This window comes from Tenrec ecaudatus, chromosome 4, assembly GCF_050624435.1.
Source record: "Tenrec ecaudatus isolate mTenEca1 chromosome 4, mTenEca1.hap1, whole genome shotgun sequence".
NCBI classification, from domain to species: domain Eukaryota; kingdom Metazoa; phylum Chordata; class Mammalia; order Afrosoricida; family Tenrecidae; genus Tenrec; species Tenrec ecaudatus.
This window is the reverse complement of record NC_134533.1, coordinates 312,060-325,244: the sequence shown is the minus strand read 5'-3', so window position 1 is coordinate 325,244 and position 13,185 is coordinate 312,060. Positions and strand designations below refer to the sequence as shown.

General features: G+C 52.6%; 2 protein-coding genes across 3 annotated transcripts; both read right to left on the bottom strand.

Moving 5' to 3' along the window:
* Positions 1–8,474: 8,474 nt before the first annotated feature.
* Positions 8,475–10,592, bottom strand: CIMAP1A (ciliary microtubule associated protein 1A). Of its 2 annotated transcripts, XM_075547931.1 has the most exons (6): positions 10,484–10,592; positions 10,172–10,372; positions 9,827–9,928; positions 9,565–9,686; positions 8,906–9,046; positions 8,475–8,564 (listed from the first exon to the last, which is right to left on the bottom strand). In XM_075547931.1, exons 1-6 carry the CDS (start codon positions 10,590–10,592, stop codon positions 8,475–8,477), a joined length of 765 nt encoding a protein of 254 aa, XP_075404046.1. The 2 variants fall into 2 exon arrangements, with proteins under 2 accessions (XP_075404046.1, XP_075404047.1); XM_075547932.1 differs by lacking the exon at positions 8,906–9,046.
* A 1,270-nt stretch (positions 10,593–11,862) lies between these two features.
* Positions 11,863–12,814, bottom strand: SCGB1C1 (secretoglobin family 1C member 1). Its single transcript, XM_075547930.1, has 3 exons — positions 12,760–12,814; positions 12,104–12,303; positions 11,863–11,895 (listed from the first exon to the last, which is right to left on the bottom strand). Exons 1-3 carry the CDS (start codon positions 12,812–12,814, stop codon positions 11,863–11,865), a joined length of 288 nt encoding a protein of 95 aa, XP_075404045.1.
* Between the last annotated feature and the right edge of the window lie 371 nt (positions 12,815–13,185).

The window sequence follows — 13,185 nt, the reverse complement described above, 5'->3', positions numbered from 1 at the left end:
TGGACTGCTAAAAGAACAAACAAATCTGTCTTGGAAGATGTACAACCAGAATGTTCCTTAGAGGCGAGAATGGTGAGACTTCATCTCATGTACTTTGGACATGTGATCAGGAGACATCAGTCCCTGGAAAGAAAACATCATGTTTGGGAAAGTAGAGACACAGCAAAAAAGAGGAAGAAGACCCTGGACAAGATGGATCGCTACAGTGGCTGCAATAATAGGCTCAAACATATGAATGATCATGGGCATGGCATATGACTGAGTGGTGTTCTGTTGTACTTAAGGCCACAATGAGTTGGAACAAGAGCATGATGCCATAGCTGCAGGATGGTGCTGGGATAGAAGTGGATCCCAGAGGGCCCGCTTCATGCAGCCTACGTGACCCTCAGGGCCTAACACACACTATCTTCATGTAATGAAAGAGCATGTTAGGTTTGGTCCAAGTCAGATGTACCGCCCACCCCTGTGTACCTACCGTCCACCTGGCTCAGGCTTGAATTGGTGCATGCCCCTTAGCCTTCATTGGCTTCCAACCTCCTGTAGGGGGCCTTTAGGCATGGAGAGGAACAACCCCCTGTCCTGCTACCTCACCAGCACTGCTGTGCACATGCAACTTAATAACCCTGGGGGTCAGGCCACATGGTGACTTGATGTGCCATAGTGAGGTGTTCTGTCTCTACTAAGGCCCAGTAACAGGCTAAAAGTTGTTTCTTAAACAGAACGTCGTCGTCTGCAGAGATGACAGAGCTTAGCTCTGAAGTACAAAGTGTCTGCACAGTCATGCGCCAATAAGGGCCTTCCGGAGACTCCTAACTGCATCTCTCCCCGCCACTGACACTCAGGGACCATTGGATCTGTGGGATCACATGGCCCTAGTGCCACCACAGCCTAAACCTGTCGCAGATCCTTTACTGATTCTGAGTCCCATTGAAAACTAGTCGCTTATTGAGTCACCTGATAAGTAGACTGGAACGGCACACCCAAATGAAGGATATGTTCCCTCCCCAATCCAGAGAGTCCACTAATAAACTGCACTCCTCTTAGGTGGTGGGAGGCGCCAAATGCGACATCACCTTCACTTTAGTTGGAATATCTAGACATGCCCCACATCACTGGACTCCTCAGTGGATTGCACTGAGGTGGAAGACACAGTCACTGTCCCAATAAGAACTAGTCAACACTCGACTAGTTCAGGAGGGAGCATAGGAGCAAGAACCAACAGTGCTGAAACAGGCTAAGGCCCCAGGAATGGATGGAATACCAATTAAAATGTTTCTACAGGTTGGTCAAACACTGGAAGTACTTGTCTGTGCCAGGAAAATTGGAAGACAACTACTTGGCCAACTGATAGGAAGAGATCCATTTTTTTTACTTATTCAAAAAAAAAAAAAAAAGGTGACCCAAAAGAATGCTCAAACTATATAAAAACATCTTAACACTTAAGCAACAATTTGCTGATCATTCAACAACATTAGCAGCAGTGTATTGTGGGATCCAGACCCACAGGTCTTTCAGAGCAGTGTGGGCAATTAAGGAAAACAAGACAGAAAAGACAGGTACAAGGGCTCACCTCTGATCTTGGAATAAGACAGCGAGTTTATGGAAAGGTGAGTGTATATAGTAGTGAGGCATGCAAGCCTCCATCGGGCACATACACAAGAGATTGGGCAAAGTGTGAATCTGAGATAGCCTGAGTTTCTTTGGAGGATACTTCATGATAAATTTCGGGCATCTAAGAGACAAAGGAGTAGTTGTCTCCTAGTGTGTAGGGACAAAGGGAGCCTGGCAGCTCTTAAAGATAGGCATCTATTAGCTGAGTAGCGGGGAGTCAGGTGTCTATAGGATAAAACTTTATCTGGGGAAAGTGTATTATCAGTTTCATCTGTATTCTCGAACGGAGGTTTTCCCTCTAACTGTGGTTCTCAACCTTTAGGTCGTGACCCCTTTGTGGGTCAAATGATACTTTCACTGGGGTCACCTAAGACCATTGGAAAACACATATTTCTGATGGCCTTAGGAACTGAGACAACACTCCTCTATTGTCTCCAGGCGGGTCCACCCACATGCAGATAAGCCCACATAGGAGTGCCCGGCGTGATGACATCATCATGCCAACCCCATCATATACACCCCATACAAATGCAGGTGTATGTGACAGGGTTGGTGCCTCATGTACTTATGTGGACCAGTCACACGTGTAGAGACCAGCTACTGTGTAGAGAGCAGCTGTTCTGTTAAAAGCAGCTACTGCATTGAAAGCAGCAGGATTGGAGGTAAAACGACACTTCATGAATTATAATTACTGGGTAAATGTGAAATCATGTAGTGTAAGATCAACGACGGCAAAAAAAATAAATTCTGTACCATGGGAATTTAATCTGGATGCTGAATGGTCTTTTTATATTCAACTGTGGTTGATGTGAATATGCCCCCTTGTGATAGTTACAGGTATGTAAAAATCAAAACAACAGAGAATGGTAAATCATAGGAAACTTTAAGAAACTGTATTGACTGAACTATATATTATTTTCATCAGCAAACCATCCCATGACAATGGATCGTGTAGAGAAGAATGCTAAGAAAAGAAAACATCGTGAGGATTTTTTACAGTGTGGTTTCCTTCAATAATTACAGCGGGAATTGAGAAAGTGCAATGTGTTATTTGTTGTGGAGTTCTATCGACCAAATCTATGAAGCCGAACAAAGTATAATGCCATTTTGATAGCAAGCATCTGAGCTTTGCCGGCAAGGATACTAACTCTTTTATAAGCAAAGCTGATGGACTCAAGAAAGCCAGACGTGACCCTGGTGGCAAGTACTGCAAACAAAATGTAGCAGCCGTTGAAGCTTTGTATTTGGTGGCACTCAAAATATGAAACCTCACACCATTGCTGAGGATTTACTGTTGCCAGTGGCCAAAGACATTGTTGGAGTTGTGATCAGAGACAATTCATTACGAAAATGAGTGCAATTTCCTTATCTAAGGACACTGTCCGCAGAAGAATGGATGACACGTCTGCTGGTGTTCTTGATCAGGTCATCCAGGAAATTAACTCTGCTCCACCTCCGATATTTAGCATCCAGCTTGATGAATCTACAGACGTTGCAAACTGTTCACAGTTCCTGGTTTACGTGAGGTATATTAATGATGGCAACTTTAAAGATGAGTTCCTGTTTTGCAAACCTCTTGAAATGACAACTACTGCACGTGATGTATTTGACACAGTTCTGAAAGAGCATAAGATCTTTTGGGAAAAGGTTTGTGGTGTTTGCACAGATGGTGCTCCTAACAGTTGTACTAGGATGTCTATCTGGATTTGGTATTGAATGAGTCGCCAAAAGTCCTTGGAACTCACTGTATGTATGATTCATCGGCAAATATTAGCAACGAAGACGCTGCCACATGAGTTACAAGAAGTAATGAAAAGTGTCATTAGTTCTGTCAATTTTGTAAATGTGAGCACTTTAAACAGTTGACTGTTTTCGCAACCGTGCAATGAATTGGATGCGCCGAATAATGCTCTGCTATTTCAAAGTGAAGCGAGATGGTTGTTGAGAGTAAAAGTTTTAAAACGTGTTTTTGAGCTTCGTGATGAACTCCAAACATTTTAAAATCAGAAAGTAAGAGCACAGTTTGAAGCACTTTTCAGTGATAAAAACGAACTGCAGAAAATAGCTTACTTGGTTGCTATCTTGAATGAGTTAAATTTATCACTTCAAGGACCAAATGCAACATGCCTCTATTTGTCTGAAAAGATCTGATCATTACAAATGAAGCTTCAGCTTTGGCAAAAAGAAAAAAAAGATGAAAATAAAATTTACGTGTTGCCTACTTTATCTGCTTTCTTTGGGAACATGACATTGAACCAGACAAAAGGATTATGATGATAATTTCTGTGAAAGAACACCTGCACATGCTTGCAGATGAAATTCATTGTTCTTTACAAATCTACCTGACAATTTATTTGCACTTTCCAGAAGCCCATTCACAGTCAAAGTTGAAGATGTTCCTGAGACAGCACAAGCACTGAACTTATTAACAGTGATTCAGTGAGAACTGATTTCTCTACAATGCTAATTACAAAATTCTGGATCAAGCATTTGCAGTCATATGCTCTTCTGTCTGCGACCGAGTTGTGCCTTCTTCTTCCATTTCCAACAACATATCTTTGTGAAACAGGGTTTTCCAGCTTGTTGGTTATCAAGTCTAAATACAGAAGCAGACTTGTGGAAGATGATCTTCGTTGTGCTCTTGCAGAGACTGCCCCGAGAATTTCTGATCTGGTGAGAAAGAAGCTATCTCAACCTTCCCACTGAGGTTGGCTTTTTACGCATATGTCTCAAAATGTAGCAATGTAGTTTACTGTTGCTATATTAAGACTGTTACCCATGCTACACCATGCTTCAAGACAAAATTTCATCTTTTTGTAATTAGAAATAAATATTTCACAATATATAATTACATATTGTTTTGTGATTAATCTCTATGCTTTAATTATGTTCAATTTGTAACAATGAAAATATATCCTGCATATCAGATATTTACATTACAATTAATAATAGTAGCAAAATAACAGTTATGAAGTATGGGGGAGTGCAGCGGAACAGCAAGGGAATGGAGCGGTAAGGTCCCCAGGGAATGCTGAAAGTGGACTTTGGGGCCAGGGCATGGTGCCCCAACAGACTGGACTGGAAAACACTCCTAAAGGCCAACAAGCGATCCTTGAACTAACTACAAGCTTTTCTTTCTTGAAAAAAAGAAAGAAAATAATTTTAAGGTTGGGGGTCACCACAACATGAGGAGCTGTATTAAAGGGTAGTGCTCTAACACTACCATAGATCTTCCCAGCCCTGTGGTCACCAGTGTAAAGGTTAGGCCGCTTACACTTTCATCCAGGTCTTCAGTTTCCCACAGCACCTTGACAGGGAGCTGCTGTTAGGTAGCAGGATAGGGGGTTGTTCCTCTCCATGCCTAAAGACCCCCTACAGGAGGTTGGAAGCCAATGAAACCTAAGGGGCATGCGCCAATTCAAGCCTGAGCCAGGTGTGTGGTACACCTGGGTTGGCCCAAACTAGGCCAGGTGAGATTAATTCAGCCAATGGGGTCAAACCAGTACCATTGACCACATCTCCCATCAAAGGCCTTAAAGGTCAGAACCTGGAGACCACTGCCCCTTTCCCTTCAGCTGCTCCTCCACTTTCTGCTTGGCTGTGCCACGGTCTCTCTTGCCTCAGGTTCCCACATGTGGATGTGCAGTCCCATGAGGATGTCTGTGTTCACTGACTGTAAAGCCTGAAATGTCTATCTTGTAGAAAAACCCACTTGGATCACAAACCAGGCTTTGGCATGAGTTCTTTCTCATGTGAAGCCAAGAACCAAGGTATTTCCCACCAGAGAAATCTAACACTGCCCTAAATTCAGGCAAGATTCAGAAGAGGACGTGGAATTAGGGACATCATTGTTGATATCAGATGGATCTTGAATGCAAGTGTTAGGTTTCTCAAGTGGGTAAGATCTCGTTCTTGGCTTCACACAATGAAAGAATTCACGCCAAAGCCCGTTCTGTAATCCAAGTGGGTTTTTATGAAAGACAACTTTCAGGTTTTACAGTCTCAAAGGGGTCCACACTGGGCACGAGCGATCTTATGGAAAAGAGCACCCACACATGCGGAACTGGGGTGGGTGTGTCCCAGGGACCAAGGGGTTCAGGAAGCAAGAGGCAGGAGTGTGCAAGGGCAGCAGAGGTTGTGGGCCCTGAGGTAGACCCAGAGCAGGTGCATGTGGGCCCCAAGCTAGTCTGGGGCAGGCCTTGAGGGGGCATGCCCAGTGGGGCATGTGTGCCCCTACCCTCTGACCCACCACTTACCAGGAGTAGGGTAAGAGAGAGTAAGAGAGTATCCTAGTGCATGCTCCCTGTCTTTATTGTAGCCCACCCCATGACTGGGGGAAGACGGGGTTGAAGGTAGTGGTTGTCTTGATTGGCTGGGTTGAGCCCACCTAGGTGATGTCATGAGCCTGGGCCTCATTTGGACTGCCAAGGTGTACTTCCCACCTGGCTCGGGGGCTTGAGTAGGAGCTTGCTCAGTTTGGGGTCTTCATAGGTGTCTAATGGTTCCCTGATTTCTTCCCAAGCTCCTTTATGGGGTGACTTTTGCAGGCATGGGAGGGACTACCCTTCCGTCCCTAAATTGTGTTCCTAATAGAAACAGGAATACCAGAAAGACATTTACTTGTGTTTCATTGAACATGCAAAGGAGTTCTACTGTGGGAACCATAATAAACTATGGATAGTGTGTGAGGCCAGTTGACCGGACCAGTGACAATCATCTATGTTTAAGAACGAGCTTTGTATCAAAAAGTGATTCTATATCTAGAAAGTGCCCCACCTAGACCAACTTGCTCATAAGTCCAGTACAAGACCACGAGTCCCTCTTCAGACTCATGCAGACACGTGCAATGATGAAGAATGCAGGGAGATCACAGGCTGGCGGGTGTAGAGTACTGTGGATTCACAGTCAGTGGAAACGTGGAAGGGCTCCAGAACTCTTAGGGTCAGTGACCCAGGCCCAGAAGGCAGGAAGGCAAAGGGGCGGGGAGGAGGTGGTTCCTAGGGTACTTATGAGATGTGCCACCCACCCCTGGCCCCCAAGAGACAGCATCAGGCTGTGACCTCATTGACAGGGTTGACTCCACTCCAGCCAGGAGTATCTAGCTGACATAAAATTTGTATGTACTACCTTTATCTCTACGATGTTCTCTGTCTGATAACGAGGTGATTCGCATCCCTTGACTGAGGTCAGAGGGGGTTACAAAGGGGTGTTTTCTTGATAGACTTCCTCAAAGGAGGCAGGACAGTCATAGGAGCTTATACGGATTTAAGTGAAAACCGCATGGGTCAGAAAATGGCCAGGCAAGCTGTGCCGCGTGATTCCATCATGACAGTGCATCCTCTGAGGGTGGCCAGGGTCCGAGGAGGGCCGCGGTGGGAACCGTACCCGATCCAGCCTCCAGCCCCAAGTGCCTTTTCCAGATGTCTGTTCCCAAAGGCCAAAGAACATAACTCAAGCCTCTTGAGGGTGCCCGTCTTGGCCTCATTCTTGGGGGACGAGATTCGAGAGATGGCAGCAGCACCTCCTACGTGTGTAGACCTGGATGACGAGGGAGCCAGCAACCCCTCCCGCAGGAGGGCTGGCCCTGGCAATGAGCTCCAGCACAGACGCGGGGCAGGGCCGGGCCGTGCTTCGGCTGCATACAGCGGACCCTAGGACTCAGAACTGACTTGACGGCACTAACCACCGCAACATGGACTCTAGACTTTCAGGACCCATGGGTGGTGAGTGTCCGGAGGAAATCATCGAACCCCGAAGTCTTCTCAAACCGGAGTCGTTTAGCTTCACTAGAGAAAAACTGTCTGCATAGAAGGGTTACATTGTTTTAAGATCCAGATGGGGTCATATTGACAGCACAACATAGTGACAGACGTTGAGATGGAGCTCGGGCCAGCGAGCTGACGCTAATGGGGAGGAGCCGCTGAGAGAGGAGTCACAAAAGGGAAGGAGTAAAGGGCGTGTGCAGTCCACGGAGCACCCTCAACAGTCAAATCTAACGAGTGACCGTGCAGCCGGGTCCGCATTTGCCCTCTGTCCTTCGCGCTTCCTCTGCTAAGGCCCCTGACCCTAGAGGGTGGGTCCAGGCAGAGCATCCTCTGACCCCTCAGCAGCAGAGGCAGCTGTCTTAAGGCTGAGAGGCTTGGATGGCACAGAGTGGACAGCCCCCCAGCTTGTCCCTCAAAGCTGTGCAGTCAAGCCTAGACCCCAGGCTCGACTGGTACCTGTATGTCCCCCGCCTCCCCGTCCCAACTGGGCCTTTTCCTTCCTTTCCTGATCCCCTCCCAGACCCAGCCTGGGGCCACCTTCCCTGCGCACTGTCTGCCGCAACGGGGCAGAGTTACCTGAGCCTCAGTCTCTGAGGCAGCAACCACATTTGTTAGGCTGGGCGTCCACACAGCAGGGCGGCTGCTCTGAGGGCAAGCCAAGCCAGCCAGCCAGTTAGCTAGCCCGCCGGCCGGCCGGCCAAGGCAGAAGCCTTCTCCGTACTGTGACCGCCTCCATCCCCACTGCACATCCTCCCACCAAGAGGAGTGATGCAGCCCCGATCTCCGGCTGGACTCTCACTCGGAGAGAGGCAGCATGGAGGATCCCTGCTCTGATGGCTCTCTTCAGACCCCACGGGGGTCCTGGGAAAGTTTGTCCCCAAGACAACTCATCATTAATGGAATTAGTGATTTATTAAACATCTGGGCATAGCAGGAAATAAGATTAGCAAATGGGAGTAGTATAGGAAAAGTGACCAGTCACAACTGTCCAGGCTCTTGGCCCAAGGCCTGGCGGCCAGTGGTGGGCAGGGCAGGGCCTCCAGTAGCAGCCGGTGAGTTAGTAGTGGTGCGGACATGCTGCTGTCAAAGCTGCAGCACCTACTCGACGTCCACCACCAGGGGTGTCATGTAGTCAGAGTGCTTGATGCCGAAGGTGACCACAGGTGCACATGGCCGAGTCAACGTCACCTGGGGGTAGGGGTGGGGATGGGGGGTTGTGAGAAGAGCCCCTGCCTGCCCACACTGTGGCTGGGGATTCTCTGACCCTCCAGAGCCCACACCCTGTGGCCTGACCTATGGCTCGCAGGCCAGCCTTGGGCTGGTCCTGGGCACTCAGGGCTCTGAAGACCCTTCCCTGCCCCTCACCTCACCTGCTCTGAGCCTCCTCAATGCCTTGACCTCTGAGCCATGGAGAAGGAAGCCCTGCTGCGGGCTCCCCCAGGTCCTCAGAACCCCTGTGGGCTGGAGGTCCTCCCCACTCTCCACTCGCTCTAGGCTGGGATCCCCATGCTCTTCCTCCCAACCCCCACCTTCTCTGGGCTGTGGGCTCCTGGTCCTGGCTTGAGGGTCTTGTCCCCTGGGGGCTCCACACGGGCAGCCATGGTGTACTGTGGGGCCTTCAGCTTGGTCAGCTGTACATCAGTCTGGCGGTAGGCAGCAGGACCTGGGGTCTGGGGAGCAGGGTGGCTCAGAACGGAGGGGCAGGAATGGGCAGCTCCAATACCAGGGCCGCTCTGCCCACCCCAGCCATCACAGAGCTCATGGCTCTGGCCGGGTGTGACGTGCTTCCCACCACCTCTCTGTGGCACTGTGCCCACCCTAAAAAGGAGCCCGCTCAGTGACCCCTGTCCACCAGTCATCCCTCCTGTCCTTGCCTTGCTGGGTGCTGGCTTCACTCCTTCCCAGCCCCTCCTCGCCCTGCGGGGGTTCCGCCTGCTGCCCTTCCTCTCAAGGGGGCTTTTGCAGACAGGGTCTTTACTTACTGCGGACTTGCAGTTCCAAGTGGGTGCATGGGGGCACTGGAAGGTGAGAGGCAAAGGGACCGAGGGGTGCTGAGGGGATTAGGGCCTTTAGGAGAGAGTCTGGGCTCAGAGAGCCTTGACTTACCCTCAGAGGCCCTGTGGGAAGGGTCGGAATGTGGGTGCCAGGGGCAGATAGCACCACCCAGCCCCCCGCCCCAGACACTCGCCTTGTGCAGGTCGTCACTGAAGCTGCCCAACTTGCTTCGGCCCTTGATGGAGAAGGAGGGCTGGGCAGTCTTGCCCACTGTGTGAGGCCCCATCACCACAGGCAATGCATATGCCGCGGGGCCTGGCAAAAGGGTAACCCTCAGCCATGGACGCAGCTCTGCCCCACAGCTGAGACCCGGGGTCTTGCTAGCAGTGGGCACCAGCCCTGCACCCCAGTGGCCCCCTAAGACCCACAGCCAGCAGCTGTGGGTGACTTGGCACCTGGGGTGCTGTCCACACGGAACGTCCTGGTCCGGGCAGAGATTGAGTGGCTGGGCGCCGAGTCGAACACGTACTTGGTGGATTTCTCTGGGAAGTAGTCGCCTGAGAGGAGCCTGGGCGTCAGGGCAGCTGCACTGAGGCCCACCGGAATGGGTGCCCACGTGCCAGCACACTGGGTCAGGCCCAGCACTGGGTGGTGGCGGGTGGGGGTGGAGGGGACTCAGGGCAGGAAGGAGAGGGCCTGAACTTGGAGAGGGGGTCGGGGGTCTCAGGTCAGGTGTCTCAGGCCAGGTTCAATGCAGCCCTCTTGGGGGAGGGAGGGGGACAGGCTGAGGCGGGACTTACCAGGGCCTGGCGTCAGGATGGTCTTTGTGTGGTAGCGGCCCAGGATGGAGTAGGCAGGGCCGAGGTCCTTGCCTGTCCTCAGGATCCTGGAGTTGACGCTGTAGCGGGGCCCCGGGGAGCAGTTCTCCGCCAGGAGTAGGGGGGCCCCTCGGAAGCTGTAGGCTGGGGCACGCAGCTTGGTAGGGGTGTGCTTCACAAAGCCTGTGGCAGGGCAGGCTGTCCTTAGCCTCTGCCCTCAGGGCCCCCCCCACTATCTCCTCACTCACCCCCAGCTGTGCTCAGCACCTCCCAGCTCCCGTCCCTCCCCACTACCTGTGGTCGCTGGGATCAGGTACTTGGGTCCAGGACTGCTGTAGAGGGCCATGATGGGCCCCCGGGGGCGGTGGGGCCGCCAAGCGCCCACCCACACCTCCTCTGCCATGGCTCACTGTTGGCATAAGGCAGCAGCAGTTCCCCTGGGCTCTACTCCCTCCCCTCCGCTCCTGCCCTCCCTCCAGTCAGAGTTGAGGGCAGCTTGAGTTGGGGGGCAGTGGGAGTTGGGGGCGGTGGAGTTGGGGGCAGTGGGAGTTGGGGCATGGTGGGAGTTTGGGGGCAGCAGGAGTTGGGGCATGACGGGAGTTGGGGCAGGAGTAGTTTAGGCAGTGGGATTAGAGGCAATGGGAGTGGAGCCCAGTGGGGATTGGAGGATGTGGGGCATTGGGAAATGGTCTCTGAACAGGAAGCCAAGATGAGACGTTCAGGTCCGCCCCTTCCCTGTGGGTCCCAGCACCATCCCCAGGTGTTTTTTCCTGCAGGAAGTCCAAGGAGCTGAGAAAGGACTGCGCTTAGCAGTGGGCCATCACCTCTCCTGACAGCCACGCAGGCTTGAGTGGCTCAGTGGGGTTTCAGCCCCACCGGCCTCGGGGCCCACGGCCAGAGCATGGGGGAAAGGGCTTCTCTCTGGCCCCTCATGAGGTGGGGATGCACTGCCCACGCTCTGGAATGGCCTCTGTGGGCTCGGGTTCTAGATCCCTGTCTCTGTGACAGGACAATGGCCGCCAGGCCACAGGCCTCTGGGAGGCTCTGGCCACATTCTCCCTCCGGACCCTTCCTGACCTCGTGGGGTTCAGGAAAAGGGACTGGAACAGGGCAGGGAGCATGGTGCTAAGAGCCTGTGGACCTCAGCCCTTGAGCCAGGGCCAAGGTCAGGGTCAGCCCAGGGTCTGAGTTCCACCCTGCATATGTGGCCAGCCGGTGGGCTCCTCCGCAGTGCTCCCTGTCTGTGACTCTTCTGACCTCCTCCCAGGGCTTCTGCTCTGATGGCCTCTAATCCCTGTGGGCCTGATTACTGGTGATTCCTCTGAGCTCGGGTCTGGAGTGATAGCTGGGGACGCTGCTCACAGGCAGGTGGGGAGCAGGGCCCATTTGCAGACGCCTGGGCTTTCTAGGGTTCTTTTTCTGTGCCCCACTTATAGTTCCCTAGTGGTGGTTTGCTGGCCCATGCACCCCTCCCTCTGTGTACCCAGAAGGTATGGGCATCTGTGTAGGACTCTGGGCTGGGGCTGGGGCAGTCCCTGGGTGGAAGAGACAGATCTGGAGACAGAGCTGGGGGAGGCTTTATTGACATTGACGGAGCGCATCGAGGTCGTATTGCACGAGGGGAGGGCTTGGGGCTGTGTGACCAGGGCTGCTTGGGGCCATCCGGGGTCTATTCAGGCACCATCTTGACTGCCCAGCACTTGCACCTAGAAGAGAGAGAATGTGAGCCAAGATACCAGGGTCCTTTGATAGGAGACCATTCATTTGTCAGAGCCAGAGGACAGGGGGTGGCTGGGGAGGAGATGTGGGTGCCAGTGAACGTTCAGGTCGTGGGGTGGGCAGTCAGTCTCGCATGTCCCTAGGCCAGGGGCTGCAGGCCCTTGAGGGACGGGGTGACGGGCCCCAGTCACTTACCAGCAGTTTGACCAGCTCTGCCTTGTGCATGGGCTGCAGGCCGTCGATGCACATTTTGAGCTCATTCATCGCAGACTTGGCATCAGCGTTGACGTTGTACTGGCCCAGGGGCCCCTCGTAGAGCTCCTCTGCCGTCCCCACCAGCAGCGTTTGCAGGAACTCCATGAAAAACTCATTATTGTCTTGCCCATTGGCCAGCCCTGTTGCCGGGTGAGAGATAGCAGAAGTGGGACCCCACACTGACCCCAGTGTGGCAATCCCAGCCCTCCCAGGAACCCCGTCCTTCCCCGCGTGTGGCGCCTGCCCCCAGACTGCTCCTCCAAGTCCCTTGGAATCACTAGGCAGTGATAGTTGAGGCTGGAATGTGGCTGGAATACTTTGGAGCCAGGTGGTCTGATCTGGGTCTGGAGTGTTGGGGTCCAACTGGGGTGCAGCTGGTTGGGGCTGAGGCAGGGATTGGACTTGGTGGGGACTCGGCCAGCACTAAACCTGGGCCCAGGCCTAGGTCTGTCTGTGGGTGGCTTGCAATGGCATGGCAGTATGGAAGAGACAGTGTCCCAGAGGGGTGCCTGCCACCCAGACACCCCCCCCCCACATGGCATGTCCTAGCAGCACTAAGTCTGTCCCCCCTCCTCTCCCCCCATGCACAAACTCACCACAGAGGCAGAGCAGGGTGAGGGCCGCCAGCAGGAAGGTGTTGCTGCCCTTCATGGTGGGAGGCGGCTACAGCTGTGGAGCTGTCTCAGTCGGGCTCTGGGTTTTATGCCTCAGTGGGTGGCACCAGTCCCTGTGAGCTTGTCACCCTGCTCCGCCCCACCCCACCCCCTGGCACTGCAGGTGAGAAGTGGTGAGACAGCCAAGTGTCTGACTTCACCCTGGCTCCCAGGTCACTCCCATGTGGGTGCCAACAAGCCCAGGGTGAAACTAGGGGTGGGCCCTGCGACTCTGGGTAAAGAGTTGAAACTGGAAGCTGAGGGGTGGTTCTGGGATTGGAGAGAACATGATGGCTCTTAGCTCAGGGCCCAGGAATGAGGCTTTGGGCAGGGGTCTGCGGGGCAGGTGCTGAGTCCTGGGGCTTGGCA

Bases quoted from the DNA above. Each gene is read 5' to 3' on its own strand.
- CIMAP1A (XM_075547931.1), bottom strand. From the start codon at position 10,592: ATGGCAGAGGAGGTGTGGGTGGGCGCTTGGCGGCCCCACCGCCCCCGG. The intron at 9,929-10,171 runs GTAAGTCCCGCC...GGCTCCTCTCAG, and splicing joins CATCCTGACGCCAGGCCCTG to GCGACTACTTCCCAGAGAAA. The intron at 8,565-8,905 runs GTGGGGGTTGGG...CCCTACCCCCAG, and splicing joins GAGCCCACAGCCCAGAGAAG to GTGACGTTGACTCGGCCATG.
- SCGB1C1 (XM_075547930.1), bottom strand. From the start codon at position 12,814: ATGAAGGGCAGCAACACCTTCCTGCTGGCGGCCCTCACCCTGCTCTGC. The intron at 12,304-12,759 runs GTGAGTTTGTGC...ACCCGGCAACAG, and splicing joins CACCCTGCTCTGCCTCTGTG to GGCTGGCCAATGGGCAAGAC. The intron at 11,896-12,103 runs GTAAGTGACTGG...TCTCTCTTCTAG, and splicing joins CAGAGCTGGTCAAACTGCTG to GTGCAAGTGCTGGGCAGTCA.